At 41.8% G+C, this 24,875-nt stretch overlaps 1 protein-coding gene across 10 annotated transcripts in view; it reads left to right on the forward strand.

The window, feature by feature from the left end:
• Positions 1-24,875, forward strand: part of CYRIA (CYFIP related Rac1 interactor A) — a 315,678-nt gene that overhangs the window by 225,328 nt on the left and 65,475 nt on the right. For all 10 annotated transcript variants that reach the window (XM_086926310.1, XM_086926306.1, XM_086926311.1 and 7 more), the window contains 5 exons: positions 10,558-10,694; positions 10,791-10,868; positions 14,568-14,684; positions 14,776-14,855; positions 20,716-20,842. In XM_086926310.1, coding sequence (XP_086782436.1) covers positions 10,558-10,694; positions 10,791-10,868; positions 14,568-14,684; positions 14,776-14,855; positions 20,716-20,842 — 539 coding nt within the window. The remainder of the gene's footprint in view (positions 1-10,557; positions 10,695-10,790; positions 10,869-14,567; positions 14,685-14,775; positions 14,856-20,715; positions 20,843-24,875) is intronic.

Below are 24,875 nucleotides of genomic sequence, written 5' to 3' on the forward strand. Positions count from 1 at the left end.
CCACTGCCACCCAGCTTCTAGCAGTTTCCTTTTGTAAGGCTTGGAATTATTCTGTGACTTCAGCAGGTTTGTTCTAATCTTCAATGCTCTGTTCTTACTTTGAGCGCTACTTTTCTTTGACAGTGCCTATCATTTCACACCTATTTAGTATTAGTTTGTCAGAGTAGTTTTTATTTTTCTCTTTGTTAACATTTTTGAACTGGGGCCAATCATAGCTTTTACCAGTTTATTACTGATATGTATTTGCCCTTCTGCCATTGTATAAAGAGCAGTTTACACAGTCAAGGTCTCAGCTGGTACCAGATTTGCATTTTGACAAGATTTTGCCAGCCTCCATTTTGTCGGGTATGTGTATTTGTAAAGCGCATGATCACCAGCGAGGGTATCCTGGAGCTGACTAGGTATGTGTGCCCAGACCTGCCAATGTTTTAACACAATAGCCATTATTCACGTTTGGGACACCTACAGCTAGTTTCCATACTTTAATAAGTGTTGTTTGTGCACATATGCACAAAAACCTCTACCTATTCATAAGACATATTTACTTGCTTACTTCTTTTAACCTATTTATTGCATATTTTTGCGAGCTACACATTTGTGATAGATATGTTAGAGGATGTATTTGTTTACTTACATCTTTTACGAATTAGTGCTGCCACTTCCTTCATATTCTGTTATGCTGGTCCTTTTTAAATCTATTAATTGTATTTTACAGCTGTTTATTGGGTATGACATTTCTATTCTATTTATTACATTCTTGAGCTATTTATTAATGTATTTGCTTGTGTGGCATTTTAATCCTATTTAGTGTATGTTTTTATTTTTCCTGATCCTGTATTATATGTAACTCATCCATACAACAGTTGTTTTTTTTACTATGAAAATAAAATGTTTAAATAGTTTCCTTACTTAAGTGAATTCCACCGACCACCTCATTACCACATTTGTTTGTGTTTGGGTCATTACAGAATATAGAAGAGTGTATTTTCTAGTACTGAAGGGCTTCACTGCTTGACTACCTTAAGGAGGTTTTCAAAATCCTTGAAGTTTTCATCACTGGGCCTGCATGGATTTTTAATCTTTAAATATTTAATCTTCAAGAAAGTTATTGTTAAACCATGTTGAAATTAAAAGTAACTTTCTGGCATCCCTGTGTTACTTACATCTTCCATGGTAACTGGAAACATCTTATATTCCTGCCTTTTAAACATTGGCTGATTGATTTAGATTCCCCCCCTCTCCCCCCAGGTTTAGAAAATGGGGCAGGCCTTACCGCGTTATCAGCTAGATTTCTTACAGTTTATTACTTTATATGAAAAAAACACAGCAATATTAAAATTTCAGTCTTCAGAGGAACCCCTTCTATGATTCATGATTTAAGGCTTGTGTTAATCTTCCTATATGGACGACTTTCTCCAGCATTAATGGACTAGCTGCAATCAGTGGTCCCTGGCCTGTCACTAAATAAGAATTGTGATGCCTGATTCTCTGGCATTAACATCTTTCAGTCTAGGGCAATACTGCCTGGTTGCATATTGTTTAGGCAAAGAATGCTTAACTTTTTTTTTGTGTAGCCTTTGCTACTGCATCTATGCTTTGTCTATAGCACTGTTCCTTTGTCATAGCATACCGCATCGCCACTCGGTAGGTGTTAACAAGATTCCATCTTGTCAGTTGGACTGTCAGGTTGTGGAGACAGGGTGTAATCTTCCTTCTGTGCCCCTGTTAAACTTCCTTGTTTCTGCTTCACCTGGCTTCTGACCTGTTCTCTCAGTTTGGTGAGTTCGAATGTAGAGGGTCCCAGCACAACATAACTAGAGTTTGAGTCTGGAACCGAAGCCCTGTATCTGGATATTCCTTCCTCAGCGGTTGTGTTGATTAAGAGGTGAGCGAGCCATTTGCATCATTGCCCCGCCTGAGAATGATGGGCCTGATGTATCTAAGGAGTGTCCCCATTTTATGTCTATTGGTAAATTTGTTGGTACAAATAGCCCATATCTTCAAACCCTTTTAGTGTCTTTCACAACCATTGTGACCATGCCTCCAACATTTTCAGCTTGCACTAACCCTTCATCTGCTGTGTAAGTTATCTGCCCAAAGGGAGCATGCACTTGCAGTCTGAGCTCCAGCTCATTAATCTTCCTCACATGTCAGTTATTGCCCCAGTTCTACTCCCTCAGGTGAGTTATCTCACACTTGGCCGACCCGCATCTGCCTCTTTCTTGTTCACCACTCTGCGTTGTCAGCCAGGATCCTTAGCAGTCAGACAGTGGCCTGCAGGCATTGGCTGTTGTGGCACCCTGCTCAACTGCCACATCATGTTATATCACATGTTTCAAAAGAACTAAACGTAGAGCCTCCGTTTGTGAATTCTCCAGGCTGTGACGTGCACAGCATTGGAAGACATTGCACTTAATCAAAGGACAGCTCAAGTGTGCCATTGAGTAGTGAGTGACTTTAGGATGGCATTACAATTTTCTCTTCCCAGGACACAAGCTAAACCGCATTGTACTTGCACCTAAAGCAGTCACAATTCATACTGGAAATTCATTTTTGAATTGAAGGCTGTCAGCTGGTAGTCTGTGATTAGCGCACCTCATGTACAGAAATAAGTTCTCAATGTAATTTGAAGACATGACATTATTTTACCATTTTGAAACTGTATTATCATACTATTTCAGTTTTGCAACCTTATGCGTTTTTTGGTTGCTGTCTTCCAACACTCTTTTGTGGAATGTCCCGGCAGTCCTCCGAAGAAAAGAAGCAATTGATTTTAGAGTCTTCAATTCTGATTTAGCTGACATTGATGGTTTAAATATAGATCCTTCAGGGAAAATATACTGTGTTATTGTTCAAGGACTAAAGGTATTTAATCCCGTACCACCCTATGGAGCAAAAGGTTAAGTATAATTAGATGAATTTCTAATCATCAAACAATACAAACGTTTTTCGAAAGACAGAAATATTTAGTAGTATACTAACACTGCTTTTATCCCAAGAGCAAATCCTGTTTTTCGCTTTTGTCACAGCACTTAGTGATAACCATGAGTAGTGAATGTGAAGGGTTTGTGTGGCATCTGATTTAACGACCGGTTGGTGGCAAGATGATACGCCAAGGAAATGCAAAAAAGACTTTAGCCTTGTAAGAATGCAGTGGGTCACAGGGGAGCAGGTAAGGTGCAGCTGGCTGCTCACAAGCAACAGCTGAACAACAGTATCAGACCAAACCAAGTCCAGAACGAAGGTGCTCAGGATTTACGCTTTAAATGTGGATTATCCGTGCATTTTGCCCATTCAAAGCTGTGTCTAGTCTTAGCTCAAATCTGTGGGAAGTGTGGGAATGTTTATCATTTTAGTAAGGTGTCAATTAAAGGTTCAAATTGTTGCTTTTACTGAAGGTGTGATGACTCTCAGATTAAAGTCACAGTTTTTTTAACCAATTTATTGAGTTTCAACATTGTCATACACATGGATATCACATTGGTATCTTTATGCCAATTACAAAGGCAATGTACTCTTCCCATGCCTTATACTTACAATACGATGCAATATTACTGACAGGAGCCGGTGGTCCTTCTTTTTCTGAATATTTAAATAGATAACACACAGGTCATTCAGTGCTGTCCTCACATTTTTAGTTTCTCTGAATGCTTGGTGTGTTTTCCATCTACTCCTGACATTTCTTTTTTTTTTATAAATCTTTTTTTATTAACAATCATGCTGATATTGAGAACAAACAGTGATCATCAACAAATACATCTATATAATGGAAGTCATGGGGTGGAGGCAACATCACAATCAATTGCACGGGCGGGCTACAGATATCCCCCCTATAGGTGTTCCAATGGTCACAAATTTTGGACCATTTCCGGGGGCAGCCGCGGGCGAAATAGACTGATTTTTCTCTGAACATGCACCAATTACCCCAGACATTTCTATTTCACTCTAACGTTACAACATACAATGCGAGAGAGGCATACAATTCAGTATTAAGATGTGCAAAATGATAATTGACATATGCATAGGCATATGAGGGGGGTGCACTATAGTCTCAGTGGAGGGATTGGAGGACGCCTGATGCGAGAGAGAAGGAGAAGAAGGGTCGTACCACTCCGAGCATCAAGAGCCCAAGACCATGTGCGGGTCTGAGCAGGGGCTCAGCCATTAAGCTCCTCTTTATAAGTTTGTAAGTCCAGTAACAGCACCTCCCAGTCTGCTACAATAGGGATCTTGTGTAATTTACGGGCCTCCTCTCGCCTCAATGCCACTGCGTCACCACACACCAGTGGACAACATCTGATAATATCTGGGCTTTTCTGTGCACAATAAGCCTACGTGCCATAAGCAATGCCACAAATTAAATCAATGAAACTATTTACGGCTTTGCCGTTTTCAAGCACTAAAATAACCCCAAAAATGAAGTCTCTAGTGTGCATACATTGGTGTGGCCGGTCACCTCTGCTAATGAGTACCAGCCCATAATGCTACAGCCTCTGGACAGCTCCAGGACATATATGCCTTGTCTGCCCCTGAGAGTTGCTGGCTTGAGATGGGTTCACTGACCCAATTCAGGAAGGACCTAAAGACCTGGATCTTTGAATGATCCTCTACCCAGTCCGCCCCTCAGCCCTTCAGCCCCCAGTACCTTGAGACCCTCATGGGTAAGTAGCCACGCTGTACAAGCCCTTGATTGATTGTGCAGGATATTCTGATGGATGTACTGGAACTTAGCGTTCCATGACTGTTGCCTTGGATATAAAAGCGCCCATTCTTCCTTCATTAGTGCACCGCCGGTCACCCTCCAAGCCCCTACGAGTCACAGACAATGGGTCATGCGTGAGATGTGCCAGGGAACGGAAAAACCATGTGATAAGTGAACGTCCACATTCCATGATGTGGAGTGCCTGTATTTATTTATTTATTTATTTATTTAGTCACTTGTAAAGCGCGAACAGCTACCCCCAACGGGGGTGTCCCGGCGCTGACAACGTGTGAAGTCCTATAGGGTCCACCAGAGAATTCCGTCAGGCTAGATCTGAGAGAAAAAACAGGTTTTGAGTTTGTATCAGTGGGTGCTTTTCTGGCCCTGTGTCTGTGGTGTGCTATAGTCGATCTCATTCAGTTAACAGGTGGCCATGTGCTAGGAAATGACCTGCCAGGAGTTAGTTTTCCTCCTGGAGTTTGTGAAAGGGCAGAAGTGTGCCATCTTGAAACTGGGCCCCCCAATGTGCTCCTTCCTGAGGCTTCCCATGTCACCATGCCTTTCCCTTCTTATCATGTCGCTAAAACTGTGATGGAGCTTATTGGGGTATCAGGAAAATACTGAGGGATTGGCAGCATAAGTCGCAGGCTGTGATGAAAGCTGTCACAGGCTACCTGGTCTCGCGGACCATATGTTGCATATGTGTAGAAATAGGGAGTCCCAGTTCCTCTGCAAGGCATCCCGCCTACCAGCGCACAGGACAGTGTAGCTGTGCCGCTAAGAAATAGTGCTCAAAGTTTGGGGCTGCTAGACCTTCTTTGTCTATGGGTAATTGTAACTTACGGAGTTCAACGTGGCGCCACCCCTTCTTCCAGATGAAGCTCCCCACGGCTGAATGCACTGTGTGAGGGATATGTTCCGGAATGTTGTGAAAATATTAGAGTAAGCGGAGGATCATCACCATTTTTGCTTCAGAACGCCATTTGGGACGGAAAGAGATGGGATGGCTTTGGTGAGATTGCCATCTCTGAGGTCCTGTGTCTCATGGTAAACTTGTATACCCATATACCCAGATATCGGAATGTGTGGGGCTCCCACAGTAAAGGCTGCAGGTCCACCATTAGTTGCTGTTGAGGACAATTTGGATGCAGTTGGAACAAGCAGGATTTGTTCCAACTCACTCCCAAACCCTTGGCAGCTTGGAATTCTTGTAAGATGTACTGATTGTCTGCTGTTCCCTCCCGGATTTCACAGATCTAAATTAACACGTCATCCCCATACAGCGAGACAACATGGCCCTCCCCATTTAGTGGGATGTCCCAAGCCTGTCTTCTTTGTCGTACTCTGCGCAAGGAGGCTCCATAGCCAGGGCGAAGAGCAGTGGGGATTGCTGTCAGCCCTGCTGCATTCCTCTGCTCACTTGAAATGGTGAGGAAATGGATTGGCTAATCTTCACTCTGGCGGTGGGCTTGGAGTATAGCAGGTGACAAAAATTCCGCAGTCCTCCAGTGTTTCCAAACGAGGTCAGAATCAAGAACAGATAACCCCAGTCCACGGTTTCAAAAGGGCCACTGCACCAGAGAGAGCTCCATCACTCTATGTAAGCTCTGGATATTGAGAGTGGTAGATCTTCGTGGGACTAAACTGTTCTGGTCAGGGTGTACCAGCCTTGGTATATGATCATTTAGTAGACCCGCTGTAAGTGTACTAAAATCTTATCCAACCAGAGCATATATAATGGGTGTTACGAGGATAGTTCCAAGGGGTCTTTTTCAGGATTTGAGAGAGATACCAAGATTCCCTCAGTGATGGCTGGATCCGGCCTTCTGGTAGCTTTGGAGCCAACAGATGCTCATACGCCTTAAAGATTTCAATTGGGAACCCATCTAGTCCTGGGTATAGTGGGCTGTAATCACTAGGTGGGGACCAGTGGCCTTGGCACCCCGCACTCTAACTGAAACTGTAAGGGGTTATGATCATAGAAGGTCTTTCCCAAGTACTCCACCCCCACAGCCAGTAGTCATGTGGTCCTCTCAGAGTATTCGGTCTAGATTCACAGGCAAATCATGGGAGGGCAAGTCAACGGAGTACTCTAGAGTCTGGGTGGAGCAATCACCAACAATGCAGTAGGAATCAGTGTGTGGGCCAATGGGACAGGTGGGCAGCAGCGGTCACTATCTGTAAAGATGGTAATGGCAGGTGGGAACGATCAGTCTGTGGGTCTATCACACAGTTAAAGTCTCCTTCAGTTATCCATGGGATATTGCCCCATCAAGTGCATCTGATAAGAGGGAAAAGAAGGCTGACTGTGCTACATTTGGAGAGTATATGCTCCCCAACAGGACAGGTCTATAACCTAATTGTCCTTCAGTTAAAGCGTAGCTGCCCTCTGGGTCTATCTTCGCTGTCTTAGAACGGAAAGGGACTCCGGGCCGGACCTTGAGTACGTAGTGCAGTAATATTGACCCTCCCAGCACTCTTGCCACCCGGTATCTACCCCCCCTTTGACCGCCCGCATTCAGTGTGAGTCTCCTGCAACAGCGCAATCTGAGTGTCTCTTCTTCTAATATATTGTTGCACTGCATGTCTTATCTGCGCCATGCAAATACCATGAACGTTCCACATTAATATGCTAACTCTTGCAATTTTGTTGTTGCTACCATGGGGTGGACACAAAAGAGAACAGTGAATTGCGTAGCCGCTCCCACATGCCCACCCTCAGAGGGTACGTATTGCGTAGAATAAGATAATAGCACACTACATGACTCAATCTGTACAACTAGAACCCTCAATTCCCTTTCCAAGGATGGTCCCAGAACTCTCAAAAACAAGAAGAGCTGGAAGGTCTGTAAAGAAAAAAGCTAAGTCCAAATGGTCCTCAGTGAGAGCTGCGCACTTGGATTGCACTGAATCAAACCAGAGTGGTCGATAGACACTAGGAATCCTATCAGCCCACCCTTTTGGCGGAGCCTCGTCATGTAGGACAACTAGAACCAAGTTGGTGTATCCATGCCTAGATTAATTGGCTGGATATCACGCAGTTATGGTTCACAAGATGGAAGTGTCCACGCCACAGGCGGTACTGATACAGTGCAGTGCAAATGAAAAAAGGTGAGTGAGTGATTCTAAAATGACGGTCGAGGCAAAAAAGAAAGATCCCTTTATTATTATTCACCTGGACATCAGATTAAAAAAGGGTGAATAACAGTGTGACAAAATCACTGTCTACTTTGCTGTGTGGTTAATTAGGCCAGGTCCCAGAACTCCTCATCGCCCAAACATTGACTACACTTTCCCATAGATGGTGGGGTGCTCCCAGCTGAGTGCAAGTGAACACTGTGATCTCCCCGGAGCAGGGCGAGGGAGTAGCCAGACTGTCCTCACCACATCTTGGCAGACTGCACGTCTCGCTTGTGACGTGTCTATTTGGGGCAGGGGGCTCATTTCTCAGAATACAAATTTGTTCTTAGGCCGTCTCTGCATCGCCTGCCCCAGGCTCTCGCCATATGCCATGCACTCCAGATACAATTCATACCTGTGCTCCCCGTGACATTTCACATTAAAGCATCCGCTGTCTGTGGCAACACATCTGGGAGTATCATCAATGACGTGCTGTTTGTGTAATGGCTGGACTCATTGTCTGATGTGCCTTCATTCTGAGTCAATGGCTGCAGAGACCCCGATCCACCCACAACGTGATCACAGTTGACACTGCTTCGATCTGTTCCTCTTTCACCTGTTCCGGGGTTGGAGCCCCCTGGACCGTGGTGCTTTAGTTTAGGCATTTTGAGTTTTGCTCTTGTTACAGCGTTAGCCTGGGCTGTGTGTGGCCTACGCATCGGCATTAGTCGAGGGGAGTATTCATAACTGCGTTCCACTGCAATTACAAGATGGATAGTTAAATGTATCCAAACATGCGATGCAAAAGCTAAACAACTTTTACCTGTTCCCCCAAAAGATCACTTCACTAGAATGATTGGAGCTTCTATGGCTTTCTTAGGGAACATTCCTATTGCTGGTATTTGTAAAGCAGCAACATGGTTTACCTCACACACTTTTCACAAAACATTATTGTATGGATTTATGTGCACGCCAGCAAACCAATGTTGGTCAAGCAGTACTTAAAACTTTTTCAAACAACTGCAACCCCCACAAGCTATCTACTGCTTAGGAGAGGGACTGCTTTACAGTATATGCAAAGCATGTGTATCTACAGCACACATGCCTCGAACGGATTATGTTACTGTAAGCATCTGTTCTTGACATGTAGTGCTGTAGAGTCGCATGCACCAACCCTCCTCCCCCAAAAATCTTGTGTCGGGTTGCAGTTCATATACTTTTTCATAATAACGCATGAACACCTCATTGCTTACATACACAGCATTCTTACATTCTCACGCCCATGGCAAAACAATGTGCAGTATTACCAAGAGGATTTGTCACACAGCCTCATTACTCAAAGAAAACGTCTTGGAACAAAGAACAACTTGTAATCATCCAAGCCCAACACTAGATGGCAGACGTATGCAAAGCATGTGAATCTACAGAACTACATGCCAAGAACAGATGCTTACAGGGTAAGTAACATTCTACTTCTTGTTCAGGGTATTTCATATTTGCACTGCAATGTAAAATTGTTTTCATTCACAGCTTAGTGTTTAAGAGATTTTATTGGGGGTTTCTTTAGTTTTCCTGACTGCAATGTATTTAAGCATGTATGTAAAAGAAAAGGGGGGAGGGGTGTAGTGTGTTTGTATTAAGCATGCGTCCATGCACAAGGTTAGGGCATCGAGTACACGATCATCCACAAGTTTATTGATATGCTCAAAGAGGATTGTTGGTTCTGGTGTCAAATGGTATCTGTGCTTGTAACTCGCAGATGCCGGACGCTCCTGGTTGTGGGTGTCTTATTTTGGATTAAACTGGAGTGCAAACACATCTGGTCTTCTAGTCCCTTATTGCAAAGGTTTAACTAAGTTAAAATTATCTGGTACCACGTTTTGAAAGGTGGGTAACCACCTCCAAAACCATTGACCACTAGTCATCTGAGATTCCATATTACAAGGAACCTTCCTACAGTTTTTAGCACAGTCTAATAACAACGCACCCATTATGGCCTTTTGCCTTTAACATATGCTTTTGAAACTGAATAGTTGAGATATCCTAACTTTGTCATAACATTTTACAATCAACAAATCGGGCCTATATTTATGGCTTGTCACCATCCTGCTGTATTCAGTATAAGGTTTCTCAGAAGCCCAAAAGTCCAATGCAAGAACTGTTCTTTAATGGAATGACACAGTCTGCTAAATCATATGGTGTAGAAGGGAATCAACATTTGATTGTGGCCAAAGCCCTTCTCTCAGTAATGCTTCTGATAGATCTTTTTCTGTTAATCATGTAACGTCTGACAACGAATATCCGGTCAAGCCAGACCAAAAAAGGGTAATCTGCAAGTGCTCGTTTTCACTGTATTTATGTCTGCAGATTATCTATACTGTGGCTAAACTACTGGAGTAAGTGTGGAGGAGGACGAGTATGCATAAACATACAGGCCTAAGTTTCCAAAACGTATTTGGAATTTTGTTAACATTCACAAAGGAGTAAATATAGACACATTTGTGGGCATAGCACTTCCTTTGTTTGTGAATTCAGCCCCACTTGTAAGGCGGATATGGTTATGTTGTTTTTTTAGTTACATCTGGGATCTGATTACAGGGATGTGTTTGAAGCCAAATCTCACATTGCAATTTAGGTAACTTTTTAATTGAACCGTTAACATATTCATCTTAAACATTTTTGTTTAATCAATCCAAGAAATCACTTTTAATATTTGTTTTACTTTCTTTTTGTAGAGAAAGCGCTGCAGAGTTTACTGGAATCTTTGACTTGCCCTCCTTATACTCCAACTCAGCACCTAGAGCGCGAACAAGCGCTAGCCAAGGAATTTGCAGAAATTCTACATTTCACCCTCCGATTCGATGAACTGAAGGTTTGTGAGAAAATTAAAGTGGCAATCTATAACATCACAAGACAAAATGGTGTTTGATGCCTTAAGTATTGCAATCATTTTCTTGTACCCCTTTAGATGAGGAACCCAGCGATTCAAAATGACTTTAGTTACTACAGGCGGACAATAAGTCGTAACAGGATAAACAACATGCATGTGAGTACATGGAGCTGTTCAAAAGCAAAACAAAGTAAAATAAGAATAAATGGAACGTCTATGAAAAATATTTGAGACTGGCATAGACTTGTGATGAAAAAAAAACTGTTGGGTTTCTATACAGATAGCACAATTGCCCTGTGTGATGAATAAAGTATGAATAATTGCTCTGAAGGCTTAATTGTGTTGGACTAAGATGTATAAATGAATGGGAAACGTGAAACAAAATTAACTTAGTATTTAGTGATTTCAAAGTATTTACACGTAAACTCGGAATTGAACAAGAGCGAAACATGAGCCAAAAGTTTGCACCTTTAACCAAATGTTAGACCTTGGAATGTCATTGAAATCCTAGTTTAAATGTTAGTGAGTGTATTAGCTAGATTGCTCTTTATGGTTCTTTTTCGTGAGCGTTAATTTCACATTGTGTGCTTAATTTACAAGTATGCTATAAGTGTGTTTCGGTATAGAAACATATTGAAGGAACAATATAGGTTGTAAGAAATGGACAAAATTTGGTAGACATTGCAAGATATGGGTTTCTCCTCCAAACGAATTTTGGATAATATATTGCCAATCTAGACCCTTGGAGGGTCGTCACGTTGAAGCGGTATTGAGAGGTTTGTGTGTCTAGGTGACCTGGAGAGCTGTGCAGGTGAGCGCTTAGTCCACTGTGAGGGTCACCCAAGCTGGAAAGATCAAATGAGTGAAACCAGAGGAAGCACTATCTGCTGGTACTCCAGGTTTATGATTGGGTACAAGGCTAATAACCTTGTCCCAGTAAAACAAAAAATAAAAATGGTTGCAGGAACAGTAGCAAAATCCTCTAAATCTTGTAAACTTGCTCAAGACAAAGTAACATGGATTTCCTTCGTTGCTGCCCTACTTGCCAGCCAGCCGGCCTATTGGGCAGTAGATTGAATGCAGGTTTATAATCATGGACTTTGTGTGTCTTTCTCTTTGTGGTCAACTGTCCGGTATTACTGTTGTGGGGAGATTGCTGATTTACGCTTGGTATTAGCTGTTTAATGTAGCGGTATAATATAACCTGTTTGTTACGAGAGAAGACACTTGCCTCAATTAGCTGTGGACCAGATTGCTGCAATGCATGTTTGTCCCCGAAGTTTAGAAACCCTGTGTCAAAGGGTACTAGTGGAAATTTGACCATCCAGTGCAGACCTTCTGGTAAAAGAATCTCAATTGCTTTGTGTCAGTTTGCTTTGCTTGAATTCCGAATCCTTCCGGCAAATGCTAAAAAGGAATTTCTTGGCGTTGGGGGTGATGAGGTGAGGCTCTGAATAAACTTCAGTTTACTACTTATATTGTGAGGGGAAGCCATGGCAACAGTGGAAAAATAAAAGCTCCAATGGGATCCAGAAAATCTATGTTGAATATGCAGCAATGATCTTATCCAAAACAGCAGTGCGGCCAGCTGTCTTAGCCATAATGCATACAATGTTTTATCTATCAGAATAGCACTATTGATAGCAGCAGCACAGAATAGGAAACATTGAAAAGGCGAATTCAGTATTCTACTTGCAGGAACTCCTGTCAGATCTAAGTGAATTGTCCTCATTATGTCCCAACTACCGCATTCTTGTCAGAGGGTGATGTGCTATTTTGGACATTCAAGTAATGGTGTATACAATGTGACCCATCTCTAATTCTTCCCCTTTGGCGTGCCAACAAGTCACACCTTATTCACCTAAGGAGTTAAGTCCGTATCAAACGTTTTTACCTTATCTGTAACAAGAACAAGACATTGAGCCCAATGAAAATGTGCACTAATAGTACATTAATTAAAATGAATAATTTCGCAGTATAAAGCTGCAACAAGGAACAGTTTTGCGACCCTAATGGGCCACAATGGTACATTGCAAGAGTGGCCTGAATATTAAGGGCCACAGGCTCAAGGAACCAGCAGGACCACGTTTCCGAGTGATAGCAAACTTATTGTACTGGTGGATCAGGAGAAACTTTATAAAGGGATACTGTTTGACCTATCAATGTTAAGGCTAACTATAAAACCTTTAGCAATTTGGTCACCATGACTGTGATCCCTCAATGTACCGTGCAAGTGGTGCTGTCAAGAACTGCACAACCATTCACATTTAGACTGACATTTTTGGGGTGATGTACAGAATCTGAAGCCGGGAGAGTTGTATTACTTGTGTATCACTAAAATAAAATTAAAAGTGGCCATGGGGTTATGGGTCATTTGGAAGCACGTTTGTCTACTATTAGAACATCTTGGAAAGTGAAAAAACGTGAAAGATGAAGAAGGATTCTTTCAGAGCCTGATGAACGGGTGTGGTGTAAAAATTCTAAAATATTTTCCAAACGATTGGTTCACCTATATTTTGTCTGTTAAAGAAGAATCAAAATATAGAGATGCTCCATCCATTTTATTTGAAGGCCTAGTTTAGCATATTCTTTTGATAGATTGACAGAGGGCTTTTTTGTATATTTTTCACTTTGTGGCGCTCTGATGCTAATGAGTGTTTTTCCTTTGAGAATTAATTTTGCAGAAATTCTCTTGTGACGTTTACATCTTTCATTTAAGTGATTTTATAAACCGTATGCATATTGAATTTAAGCCTGTGCATAGGTGACATAAATATTAATATGGGGATATTCATGGTAACTTTTACATGTGATCACAAGGTTAACGCGTTGCTTCTTTCATCAGTAGAATATCCATTATAAGTATGACAGATCCCACATTTAGAGCAAAGTAATTTTGTATGTTCACATCAATCAGTCATCGTTATTGCTGGTCTTATTTAATTGACCAAAGTAAGAGCAGAATGCTCTGGCATGGGTATGTTACAGCATTCTTGATCTGTTGCATTAGATCGCTAAAATTGTCAATATGAATATTACACTTCGACTAGCTATTTCTACAGATTTTGTTATGTCAACACATAGCCTCAAGCACGTAATGTTTCCTTTGCCTCGCTGCTAGTTGTATGTGATGTGCTGATTTGTACAAATGTGCATTTGTTGAACATATATTCCACATACCAGTTTACCTGTAGTATCTTTTATAGATTAGTATTATCTAATAATACAGACCCATTCCACTCAACCTTTTTATGAGCTTTGGAGTGGCTTTCGAAGTGCTTTGCCAATCTCTATGGCTGGCTCTGCATTGGATCTGATATAAAGAGCCCCTGTGAGTGTCATGTTGTCTGACTACCACAGTCCATTTTTAAGTATTGCAATTAGTGTTGTATGTCCAGCCAAAATGTGGCAGAGTACATGTTGGAGCTGTGAGCAGAGCAGATTAATAAGCAAGTAAATTGTTAAGGTCTACAAATTCTTCCTTTGTGATGAAATTATAGGATAAAATCACTCGATACAGCGCTGAGAAGGGGCTGTATGGTGTAGACCTAATCATGGTGCCCCCCCCTATTTATTTTACTCTGCAAGACGTTAAAAGTGTTTGTTGCTGTTACATGTTATTTAAAATGGTGATGGCGGTAATATGTTGCTTTTATGAATAAGCGTATATTCTTTGAATAATTATTGATTACAGCACATGTATGCATATCACACTGTTCAAAGAATAGAGTATGAAAAGTGCATTGTTGCAAAGTACAATAACAAACTTTGTTTTTATAAAAAAAAAAGCTAAAGTACTCTGTTCTGATTTTGAGTATTTAGTTTATTTTCATTTCTTTTGTCTTGGTCATACAGCTAGACATAGAAAATGAAGTAAATAACGAAATGGCCAATCGAATGTCCTTGTTCTATGCAGAAGCTACACCAATGCTGAAGACACTTTCTAATGCCACAACAAGCTTTGTGTCTGAAGTGAGTATTAGCAAGAAGGATAAACAGACAAATGCTGCCCATTTTCACACCAGCTGTATTTTGTAATGCCCATGCCTCTTGTGTGTTTCAGAACAAAACTTTACCTATTGAGAATACAACAGATTGTCTTAGCACCATGGCCAGCGTCTGTAAAGTCATGTTGGAAACGCCGTAAGTAAACATTCCTTCGGCAATTGGTTCTAGTTGCTTTTTAATAAAAACAGAAATAAGTTTAGTTCATAAGTTTACCTTTTATTTAAGATGTTTGTATATTCTTTCACGGAGTGAGTTGTTTAGCTTTATATGATTTCTTAATAAAGTGCCATGTATTTTTCCAGTTTTGTAATAAATAAATTGTTACTAAAAATTAAGTTGAACTGCCATTTTTTTATCCACTTGTCCCAGGAATCTGCACTGTAAAGTACCCGTTCTCTCAAACTTAAACTCTCAACTTGAATAATAATTTTTGGGGGCAGAAATGAGAAGATACAGTGCACTAAAACAGTGATAAAGAGAAAAAATACTTGTGATTAGTGCAAGGTCCTTTGGTTGTAAAATGAATTGATACTTGTAAAATAGGAGTAAAGCGAAAAAGGGATCTTGTTTAAAAAAATTCGAACAATGCAGCCAAATGTTATGGGTATTCCAGTGTGAAATCCCCCGGATCCGCTCTCCAGAGCACTTACATCCAGTCTCTTGCCTTCTGCTAGATGGGACATTTGATTGAGGGCTACAAGTAGGCCTAGGGTATTGGCTTCAAGATAATTAATTTCAAGTACTTTAAATGGTGCATACAATCGTATGTATCTTTTATGTTTTTTGAAGTTACTGCTGTAAACGTATTATTGTTTATAAGTGGCAAATGTATGTACATTCCATCCAAGTATTTGCAGGGATTCACAAGCTTGACAGTTTACTCACTTAAATGCACCTGTAGCCAATAGAAGAATTTCACCCTTGTTCCGATTTTACTGCTGTGTTGGTAGGCTGAGTCTTGCAGAGCGCTATATACTTCTATAGTAAGTATATATGTGTTCTTAGAACAAGGGTTTTGCAAATGTACCTCTATTCAAAGTTAAACCCGGTGAGCGCAAACTGAGTAAAAGTAACAAAACTCTAAAGCACCTATCACTGTAAAGGTCACAGTGGTAGCAAAATCACTACACAAAATCAAGACACCCCAAAAGTTTTACCTTGAATAATTTTCCAATATTTAATGGATTGGAGATGGTGTTAAACCTCAGTTTCATGAGTCAATGTGTCCCTGCGTTAAACTTCCCATAATTCGGAAATCCAGAGAAATACAAGACATAAGAATTACATTCAATTTGAAATTGATTGGGCCCATTCAATAACGGAGTTCTAGATTAATTAAAGGTTAAAGGGGTTTATTTACAAAATTCAAAAATTTGTGGTACAGAGTCCATACCTCTAAGACTCTCAGATGTAAGTAAGTAAAAATCAGGAACAAAACTTCCAAGTCCAAATGGGCAGCAGCATCCATAGAAAAACAGAATTCAGGAAAGCTCCTAAAAATCTGACTCAAACTCCAAAATCTAGGGATTTTTATACATTATTTTTCAATACTAAAGTAAAGTTTCTGCAGATTAGTCGTGGAGTGAACAAATGTCAAATTTCTTCAGTAAATCAGAGCACATGAAAGATAATCATCATACCTGCTGTAACTCATAAGCACATCTAGCCCATGTCATTAATAATATCTAGTCGCCTCTATGCTAATGTCATCTGGAGATGCTAGAACAAAAATGTTACATCAACAATAAAGTGTTATGTGAATGAATAGATTTCATTTAACCAGTGGAAAGAAATAATATGTGTGATCTGTTACAGCTGAACTGGGTAAGGTTCATCAAGAACAGACCAATAATATAATCATTGAAGAATAACTCCGCACATTTTACCTTTTTTATTTTTTGTAAATAGAGTTTATTCTTTTTATATACTCTGTAGCACGTTAATACAGTGAAGCCATATAGGTCAATTCCTCAGACATTTCATTATACATTGATAAGATACAGGCATGACAGTGGTACAAACTTAAATTTGAACTGATCGCTTTTTCCTTCCCTCCGCCATGAGCCAGTACAATATAGTATGATAAAGCATAATTTGCGGTGTTATCCACATATCTCCTTTGTTTGGATAGGGTTGGGCAGGCAAACTGAAATCTATCTGCATGCGGGGCTTTAAAATCTGTATATGTAAGGTCTACATAGCAAGGGACTTTGCTCTCTAGGGGGTGTTTGCAAGGACCATGTTTGCAATCTCTCAGGCACGTCTTGTTTAGGGCTGGCCAGGCCTTTTACCAGGGCTTCCCAGGCTCGGCCACCTCTGTGCCCAACCCCTCTTGGCCTCCCACAGCAATATTCGCCCCGTACAACCAGCCCACTTCAGCATTTCCCTTCTCCAGGCATGTAGGCAGGGACCCCCCCAGTGACTCCCAATTTCGCGCTATCTCACGTTTAGCAAGGACAAACAACAGATCTTGAAATCAGCTGGTTACTTTAGTCTTAGATGTGTGTGGAAACCATCCCAGTAAACAGTGGCCCTGGGTACGTGAAATCTCCCTCGCTATAGTACCCTGGACTGCATGCAGAATACCTTCCTAAAACTCATTGAGTCTCAGACAGGCTCAAAACATATGAAGCATTTGTGGTCTTATCTCACCGCAGCAAGGGATGGCTGCATCAGCTATCAGAAAATATCTGCCTATGTGCTCCGGGGTCAGGTAGGAACTACGCAGGACATAATAGTTAATGAGTGTGAAGCGTGCATTTCTGGAAACTTTAGGAGCTCTAGCTGATATGTTGTCCCAGTCCTTTATTATGTTATTATGATCGGGTGTCCAGCTCCGCCTCCCAATTAGGAACGCATCTTCTCCAATGGGCATTGCTGGTCCGCATTTAGTGCTCAATATAGGCAAGAGACTGCTTTCACAGTGTCCACAGAGAGAGCCATGTAATACCAGCTCTGCTGCGATGGGGGCTCAACAGTCCCCGTGTGCCAGTGCGTGTGCATTGCGGTCATGAGTGCTCTATGTAGTAAGAAGTGCCCACAAGGTAGGTCAAACTCCTCACAAAATTCCTCAAAGGGCAGTAATTATGTATCCCTGTAAGGATCACCCATCGTTGTCGCCCCAGCCTCAACCTAGACATCCAGATCCTTTCAAATACCCCCTTGAGGAAGTGCTGTAAGTATGTCGAGCAGTAATTCAGAGAATATTGAGTTCTAACTGTCATTTTCTGTAACCCTCGGCGCCAGCAGCCAGCACCCAGCACCTAGCTTGTACTTTTAACTCACTTGAATGCAGCCAGCTCACCTTCAGTCCAGAGAAGGAACCAAACTCCTTTAGCAGGGAGCGGGCTTCCCTCAGATGTTCCTCCCCATCATTCAGGAAGAGTAGCAAATTGACAGTGTACAGCACAATTCGATCCTCAATACGAACTTTTGCTCAACTCCCTGTAACATTGTCCAGACATGGCTGCAGGCGCCTGTAGCTCCATAGCAATAGGGAAGAGCAGTGTGAGAGAGGGCATCCCTGACTGGTTCCCCGTTCCACTACCCATCTCCCAGAAATAGTCCTCCGCGTGCACACTCTAGCAGTAGGTCTAGCATAAAGTGACAGGGTCCACTCGCTGAATCCACCACCCAGTCCCATAACTTCATATAAGTAGCCCCACTCCAGGCTATCAAATGCTTTTACTATGACCACCGTGAAGATTGCTGCATCCCCCAGATCAGTCTGAACTACCTCTATGATGGGTAGTAATTGCTGAATTTTCCCCGCCGTGTCGGGCCCGGGATAAATCTTGCCTGATGTATGTGTATCATTTTAGTCATGACAGGCAAAAGAAGGGTGGCTAAAATCTTACTCTGGATTCTGTAGTCGATATTAAGCATCGACAACGGGCCGTAGGCCAACCTGTCATGTGTGGGTTTACCTGGTTTGAAATTGGGACTATTACCGCTTCTCTGCTAGTGTCCTGCAAAAGGCGGGCCTCCTTGGCTGCTGAATACAGGGCACCAGCCGCGGCGTCAGCTTCACAGAGGAGGCCACATAGAGCTCTATCGGAAATCCATCCATACCTAGGGTGTTGTTGCGCACCTTATTCTTAAGGGCAGGCACAATCTCCTGCGAAGTGATGTCTTCCCGATGCCTTCGTCATCTTCTAATTTCCCTATTGTTGAGCCGCCAAGCCACGTTTATCAGCGTTAGCCATCCACGCCAATAGTGAACAGGATTTGTCCCACTCTGCATGTAATTTGTCAGTGTACTACTTGTAGTCAAAGCATCGTAATCGTTCTACCTGTGACGCCACAGCTTCTCTGGCCACCAAGAGGTTGGGCTGAAGCTCCGGGCGGCCCAGTCGCCGGGTTGCCACATCTCTGAGGAGTTCTTCAGCAGTTTCAACGACGCCGAATAGTGAGTGTTGAGCCCCTTTCGATTCCGCTATGCAGTATTCACGCATCACAGCCTTAAAGTAGTCCCATTCCACCTGGGGGAGGATGCCGTATCCGTGTTGTCAGTAAAATATTGGGTTATCTAAGCCCTAATCATCTCACAGAAGAAGTGGTCTTCCAGCCACTTGGGGATGGAGGGCCTGGGTGGGGACCATCGGAGCTGTAATAGAATCAGCACATTTTAGCTTGACTTTGTTCTGCAGAACTTGTTGGTTGAAGATGTACAGGGGGAAGTGACGGAAACCGCTTCCATCCTAGACAAGATGGTGATTTACACATAAATGTGCCACAACTAATTATTATACATTAGAAAAACACCCTTCTATATGTCATAGGAAATTTGTTTAAAAAACGGTCATATTATATCAGGCAATAAATATAAATGTATATTTAAATGAATAATCCACATGCACAAAAATATAAACCCATAAAAATCTCTTAACATCACCAAGGGGTCCCATTACTTCAGAGCAGGCAGGATGTGTACTCCAGAGACTGAATCTAGATGAGTTGTTGTGTTATAAAGTTCCTACGGAATACGCTATATATATATATATATATATATATACATACATATACATATATATATATATATATATATATATATATATATATATATATATATACATACATATGTGTATGTGTGTGTGTGTATATGTATATATATATGTATGTATATATCATAAAGTACTACTTATGGGTACTCCACTTTGGACTTCAAACCCCCCTATTTTTCTCTTTGGTGTTGTGTCCATGTTTTCTTTTGTAAGAACATACCTTCCTCAGAATTTTATAATTTCTAAGTATGAGAAGGGTTACCATTGTTGGAGCCCAGTGCAAAAATAATTTTTAGTTTCTTGAATCTTCCAGGTTGCAACTGAAGTGGTCAAGTTAAATGTCTCCACCAAAAGCAAATATGATGCTTTGACAAGTCTAACCATCTGAGATAATTCTACCATTTCAGTCTACATGGAGATTACATTAGATCCTTAAAACTCCAGGGCTGAAGAAACGCTCAAACTTTTTGTGTTTCATGTTCAGGTTTTCTTACTCTAGTGTTTTCAACATGTAGTTTCGTCTGTCCTGTTTATACAAATTGGCTCACTTTAATTCTTCTGGTAGCTGGCAGTAAATTGTGTGATTACATACTGATTGCATTTATTTTAATGCCACTGTCACCTCACCCTCATTTAAGATTAAATATATATCTTAGTGTTTTCATATATTGCACCAGAAACATTTTACATCCGCCAACCCGTAACAGCACACACTCCCCAAAATGCCTGCAATAGCCAAGTTAGTACCTGAACTACATTAGCTAGAACATGCAGGAGATTGAAACCCACATATTCCCATCATCATACACTTTGATGTATGCCCTCAAAGTTGTTAGACAACATTACGTTGATGCTATAAAACATCAAAGTAAATCAATAAATTAATGCTGAATATTTCATTTGGGCTGATTACCGTAATATGTTAGCAATGTATGTATGCATATCTCTTTAAAGGTTTTTTGTTAACAAATAAATACGTCTTCTTTTTGTAGGGAATACAGGAGTAGATTCACCAGTGAAGAGACCCTTATGTTCTGTATGAGAGTAATGGTTGGCGTCATTATTCTCTATGACCACGTGCATCCTGTTGGAGCCTTCTGTAAGACTTCCAAGATGGATGTAAGATACTATTACGCTTGACACCTTTTCTGCTTGTTTTCTGTTTGAAGGGGTTTTGTTTCATGCGTTCGTCATTAGAAATTGTTGCCAGCAGGCTGGCTTCTCGCTAGCCATGTTTGACTTGTGCTCAGTGGACTCAATCAGTGCCTTTTATAATGAGGAAAAAACAGTTCAAACGACTTAATGTGGACTTGATGGTCATTTATGCAAATAAATCTGTATTGTGTTGATCTGTCTGCTGTTCTGCTAGATTTGGAAAACTTGCTATCTTTATCTTTCATCAACACAATCCAAGCACCGGTAGCATTACTTGTTGTGTGCAGTACGTAAAAAAGCAGAAAACTGTAGTATAGAGCGGTATATCTAAACAAACCGATATTTATTAATTGACTGGTTCAGTGGGTTGAAGCCACATTTTTCTCACCTTAAACAGAAGCATTGCTATTCTAACAATTGATTTGCATTACATATATCAAGTACTTCTACACACTTGCCACTGTGTTCCTTGTATACAGGTTCCATCTTGCTGTTAGAAACTTGTTACTGTATATAGAATATTATTTTAGTTTAAAATATTTGCTTAATATCCTTCATCCGTTTGAAATCTGGCCTAATTTCAATGTTCATGTTAAATGGTTCTTGCTGTGCCACTCTGAACGAAACCTGAAAAAAAGGGATCAGATTCCGTATGATCAACTATATCTAAATTTGGTTTTAGTCTCATTTACAGACATGAGACGTTTTACCCCTTCCCTGGGTGTGGCACACCTCAGGCTGCTGGCCATACGCCTCACTCTCAAGGCCTTTCTTCAAGTCATTTTGGGCAAAGTAGTCCTTATCACGACAGACATGACCACCATGTATTGCCTTCAGATGCATGGAGGCACGCGTTATCCCCTTCTCTCTGAGCTAGCGAAGGAGAACTGGCACTGAATGGCATGTGCTCTCTCTCTCTGTATGAGCTAGTGAGTTTGAACTGGTACCTTCTGGTGGAGTAACTTCCGGGAGTGAACACTCCCTGGCAGACCTGCTCAGCAGGGTGCATCAACAAATCCTTAACTTGGAATTCCACCCACAAGTCTTCCTCCAAGTGCTGGGACACCCAACAGATAGACCTGTTTGCCACTCTGAAAATACAAAATTCCCAAACTCATTCCCCAAGCCCATGGGCAGTGCACTGTGCATGAACTGGTCTGGGATCTTTGCCTACGCTCTTCTGCCTCTCCCACTTTTTACTTATGAGGTAAGGAAATGAGGCCACCATCTCTAACACTCATTCTGGTGGCTCCACATGGGCCAGATAGATGCTGTACTCAACACTCCTCGAGCTGTCCATCAGCCACCAGACCACGCGCCACAAGAGGCCAGACTTTCTCACACACAGCTAAAGCAAGATCAGCTACCCAGGCAGCGCAATCTGGCACCCTCGGTCTTAGAAATGAGTTACACAAATATTCTACTCTAACCCAGCAAGCCTAGGACACGGGCCTTAAATGCTGCAAAAATGGAAGCTTTTTGCCAACTATTGCATCTCCAATCACCTGGACTTAAACCCAGTTTCCAGCACACTATTTGTATCTTCTCAGACTACAACTGTTCAGACTCGCCTGTACTTCTATATGGTATGCAATCTGGCTGCAGTGGCAGCAGAGATACAAAAGACAGAGCACACCTCCCTCTTTCATATCCCAGTAAACAAAGCCTTCATGGAGGGCCTCAAGCGGTCATCTCTTCCGTAGTCTTCCCTGCCACAGCATGAAATTTCAGGTGGTCCCTACCAGGGTCTTGGGATCCGACCTTTACATTCTTGCAGCTTGAAAATCGTCTTGTGGATTCCTCGTAATGCATTTGAATGCAGCACTTCAAAATGATAACCCTACAAGAAGTAATCCTGCAGCTGCGAGAAGGGTACTACATGGCAACAATAGAAGTAAAAGATGCCTTTCTTTATGTCCCCTGGAAATCAAGGAACACAAGAGATACCCCAGGTTCATCCACGAGGAGATACACTACCAATTCAAGGTTTTGCCTTTTGGAATAAAATATGCATCAAGGGTTTTCCCAAAGAGCTTAGCAGCAGTAGCAACATCCCTAAGAAGGAGGAGAATCTATGTCTATCCCTATCTAGAAGACTGGTTGGTGAAGGCAGATTCAAAACAAAGATGCCACACACACACATTCAGCAGGGGATCACAATGCTACAAGGATTAGGTTTCTCCATAAACTACATAAAATCCTCCGCAAAACCAGAACAGGAAAAGGTCTTCCTAGGAACAAGATCATGAACTCCAGAATGAGACAGGCATAACTCAACCAAAGGAGGATACAGGCAATCAAAGAGCAAACTCACCTTTACCAGAAGGGACAGTCTCTTGACAGTGAGGACAGTTACAATACTAACGGGCTTGATGACATCATGCATCCTCCTCATTACCGATTTTCGTTTACACATGCACTCTACTGGAATGGCTTTGCAACAGTTGGATAGGGAGTTGGAAGGATCTAGTGATTGTAACAGAGTGTACAGAAGGAGATACAGTGGAGGGCATAACACCTAGGCAGACCATTCCAATCACCAACTCCATCAGTGACCATCACAACAGGTGTGTCCCACAGGAGTTAGGGAGTGCACTCAGGAAACCTAAAAACACGGGGTCAGTGGAACAAGACCAATTCCATAAAACATATCGACTTTCTAGAGATGAAGACTGTGTTGCTGGCACTGAAAGCATTTCAAGCCCACATTTGCAGGTAAGACTGTATTGTTCCAGACGGACAATACAACAACGTTTTACCTCAACAAATGGGGAGGTACAAAATAATTTTCCTTAAGCAAACTAGCTCAGGAGATATGGCAATGAGCTATACCAAGGAGAAACAGTCTGCAGACAAATCACCTGCCAAGGAAAGGACACCACAAGACCGTGCTATGCAGCCAAGTGGAAACGGTACCTCATTTGGCGGACGGAGAGTAATACCCTAAGTTCAATATCTACCCAGGCAACAATGATTATATACCTTACCCTCTTCCCAGACACTAAAATCAACTACCCAGGCCTCAAGGTGCACTTGGCAGCAATTGTAGCTTACACCAGGGGAGCATCATGTAAACGTTTTTTTACATCACCAGCCATAAAAGGTTCCTAGAAGGTTCCAAAAGAATTGCACCTTCAAGGAAGGCTCCAGCCCTTATGTGGAGCTTAAACACAGTTCTAACACAGCTGATGACAGAACCGTTCAAACCCATGCACAAGGCAGAACTCCGATCTATCAAAATAAAAACTGCTTTTTTAATTGCAGTAACATCACTACGGAGAGTAAGTGAACTACAAGCATTAAATATTGAGGAACCATACATGCAAATCCACAAAGACAGAATTATCCTAAGGACCAATCCTCTCTTCCTACCCAAGGAGGTAAGCAAATTCCACATGAATCAAAGCATTCAGCTACCAGTTTTCTTGAGAAAACCCACAAACACGACTAGTAAGAAGCCTTCATACCCTGGATGTAAGAAGAACCTTACCATACTATCTAAAGGAGTCAAAACCATTCCGTAAAGGGAATCAAGTATTTGTCTCTTACACTAAGTCCAGCAAAGGTGCACCTGTGACAAAGGGGACAATTGCACGTTGGATTGTAGAAGCAATTCAGGTATGCTATTTCTCAGCGGGGAAAACATTAACCACTTGACCAAGAGCTCACTCGACAAGGAAAAAAATGCAACCCTAGCATTTATGGCCAAAGTGCCATGTTCCACCGCAACATGGGCATCTCCACACACCTTTACCCAGCATTATTGTGTGGATATGCAGATGACAAAGGAAGCTCAGGTGGGACAAAAGTACTTCAACACATGTTCCCAGGAAGACCTGGGGGTAAGCTGGGTAGTAGGAAATTTGTGTCAGCCCGGTGATGCCACAACTTTCCCACTCACAAAAGTGTGGAAAAAGTGGGGTTTTCTTCAGGTAAATTTGAGGTTTGCAGGGGATTCTGGGTAAGAAAACGATAGGGGATCCACGCAAGCCATACC

The sequence above is a fragment of the Lissotriton vulgaris genome, chromosome 6 (genome assembly GCF_964263255.1).
Source record: "Lissotriton vulgaris chromosome 6, aLisVul1.2, whole genome shotgun sequence".
Taxonomy (NCBI): domain Eukaryota; kingdom Metazoa; phylum Chordata; class Amphibia; order Caudata; family Salamandridae; genus Lissotriton; species Lissotriton vulgaris.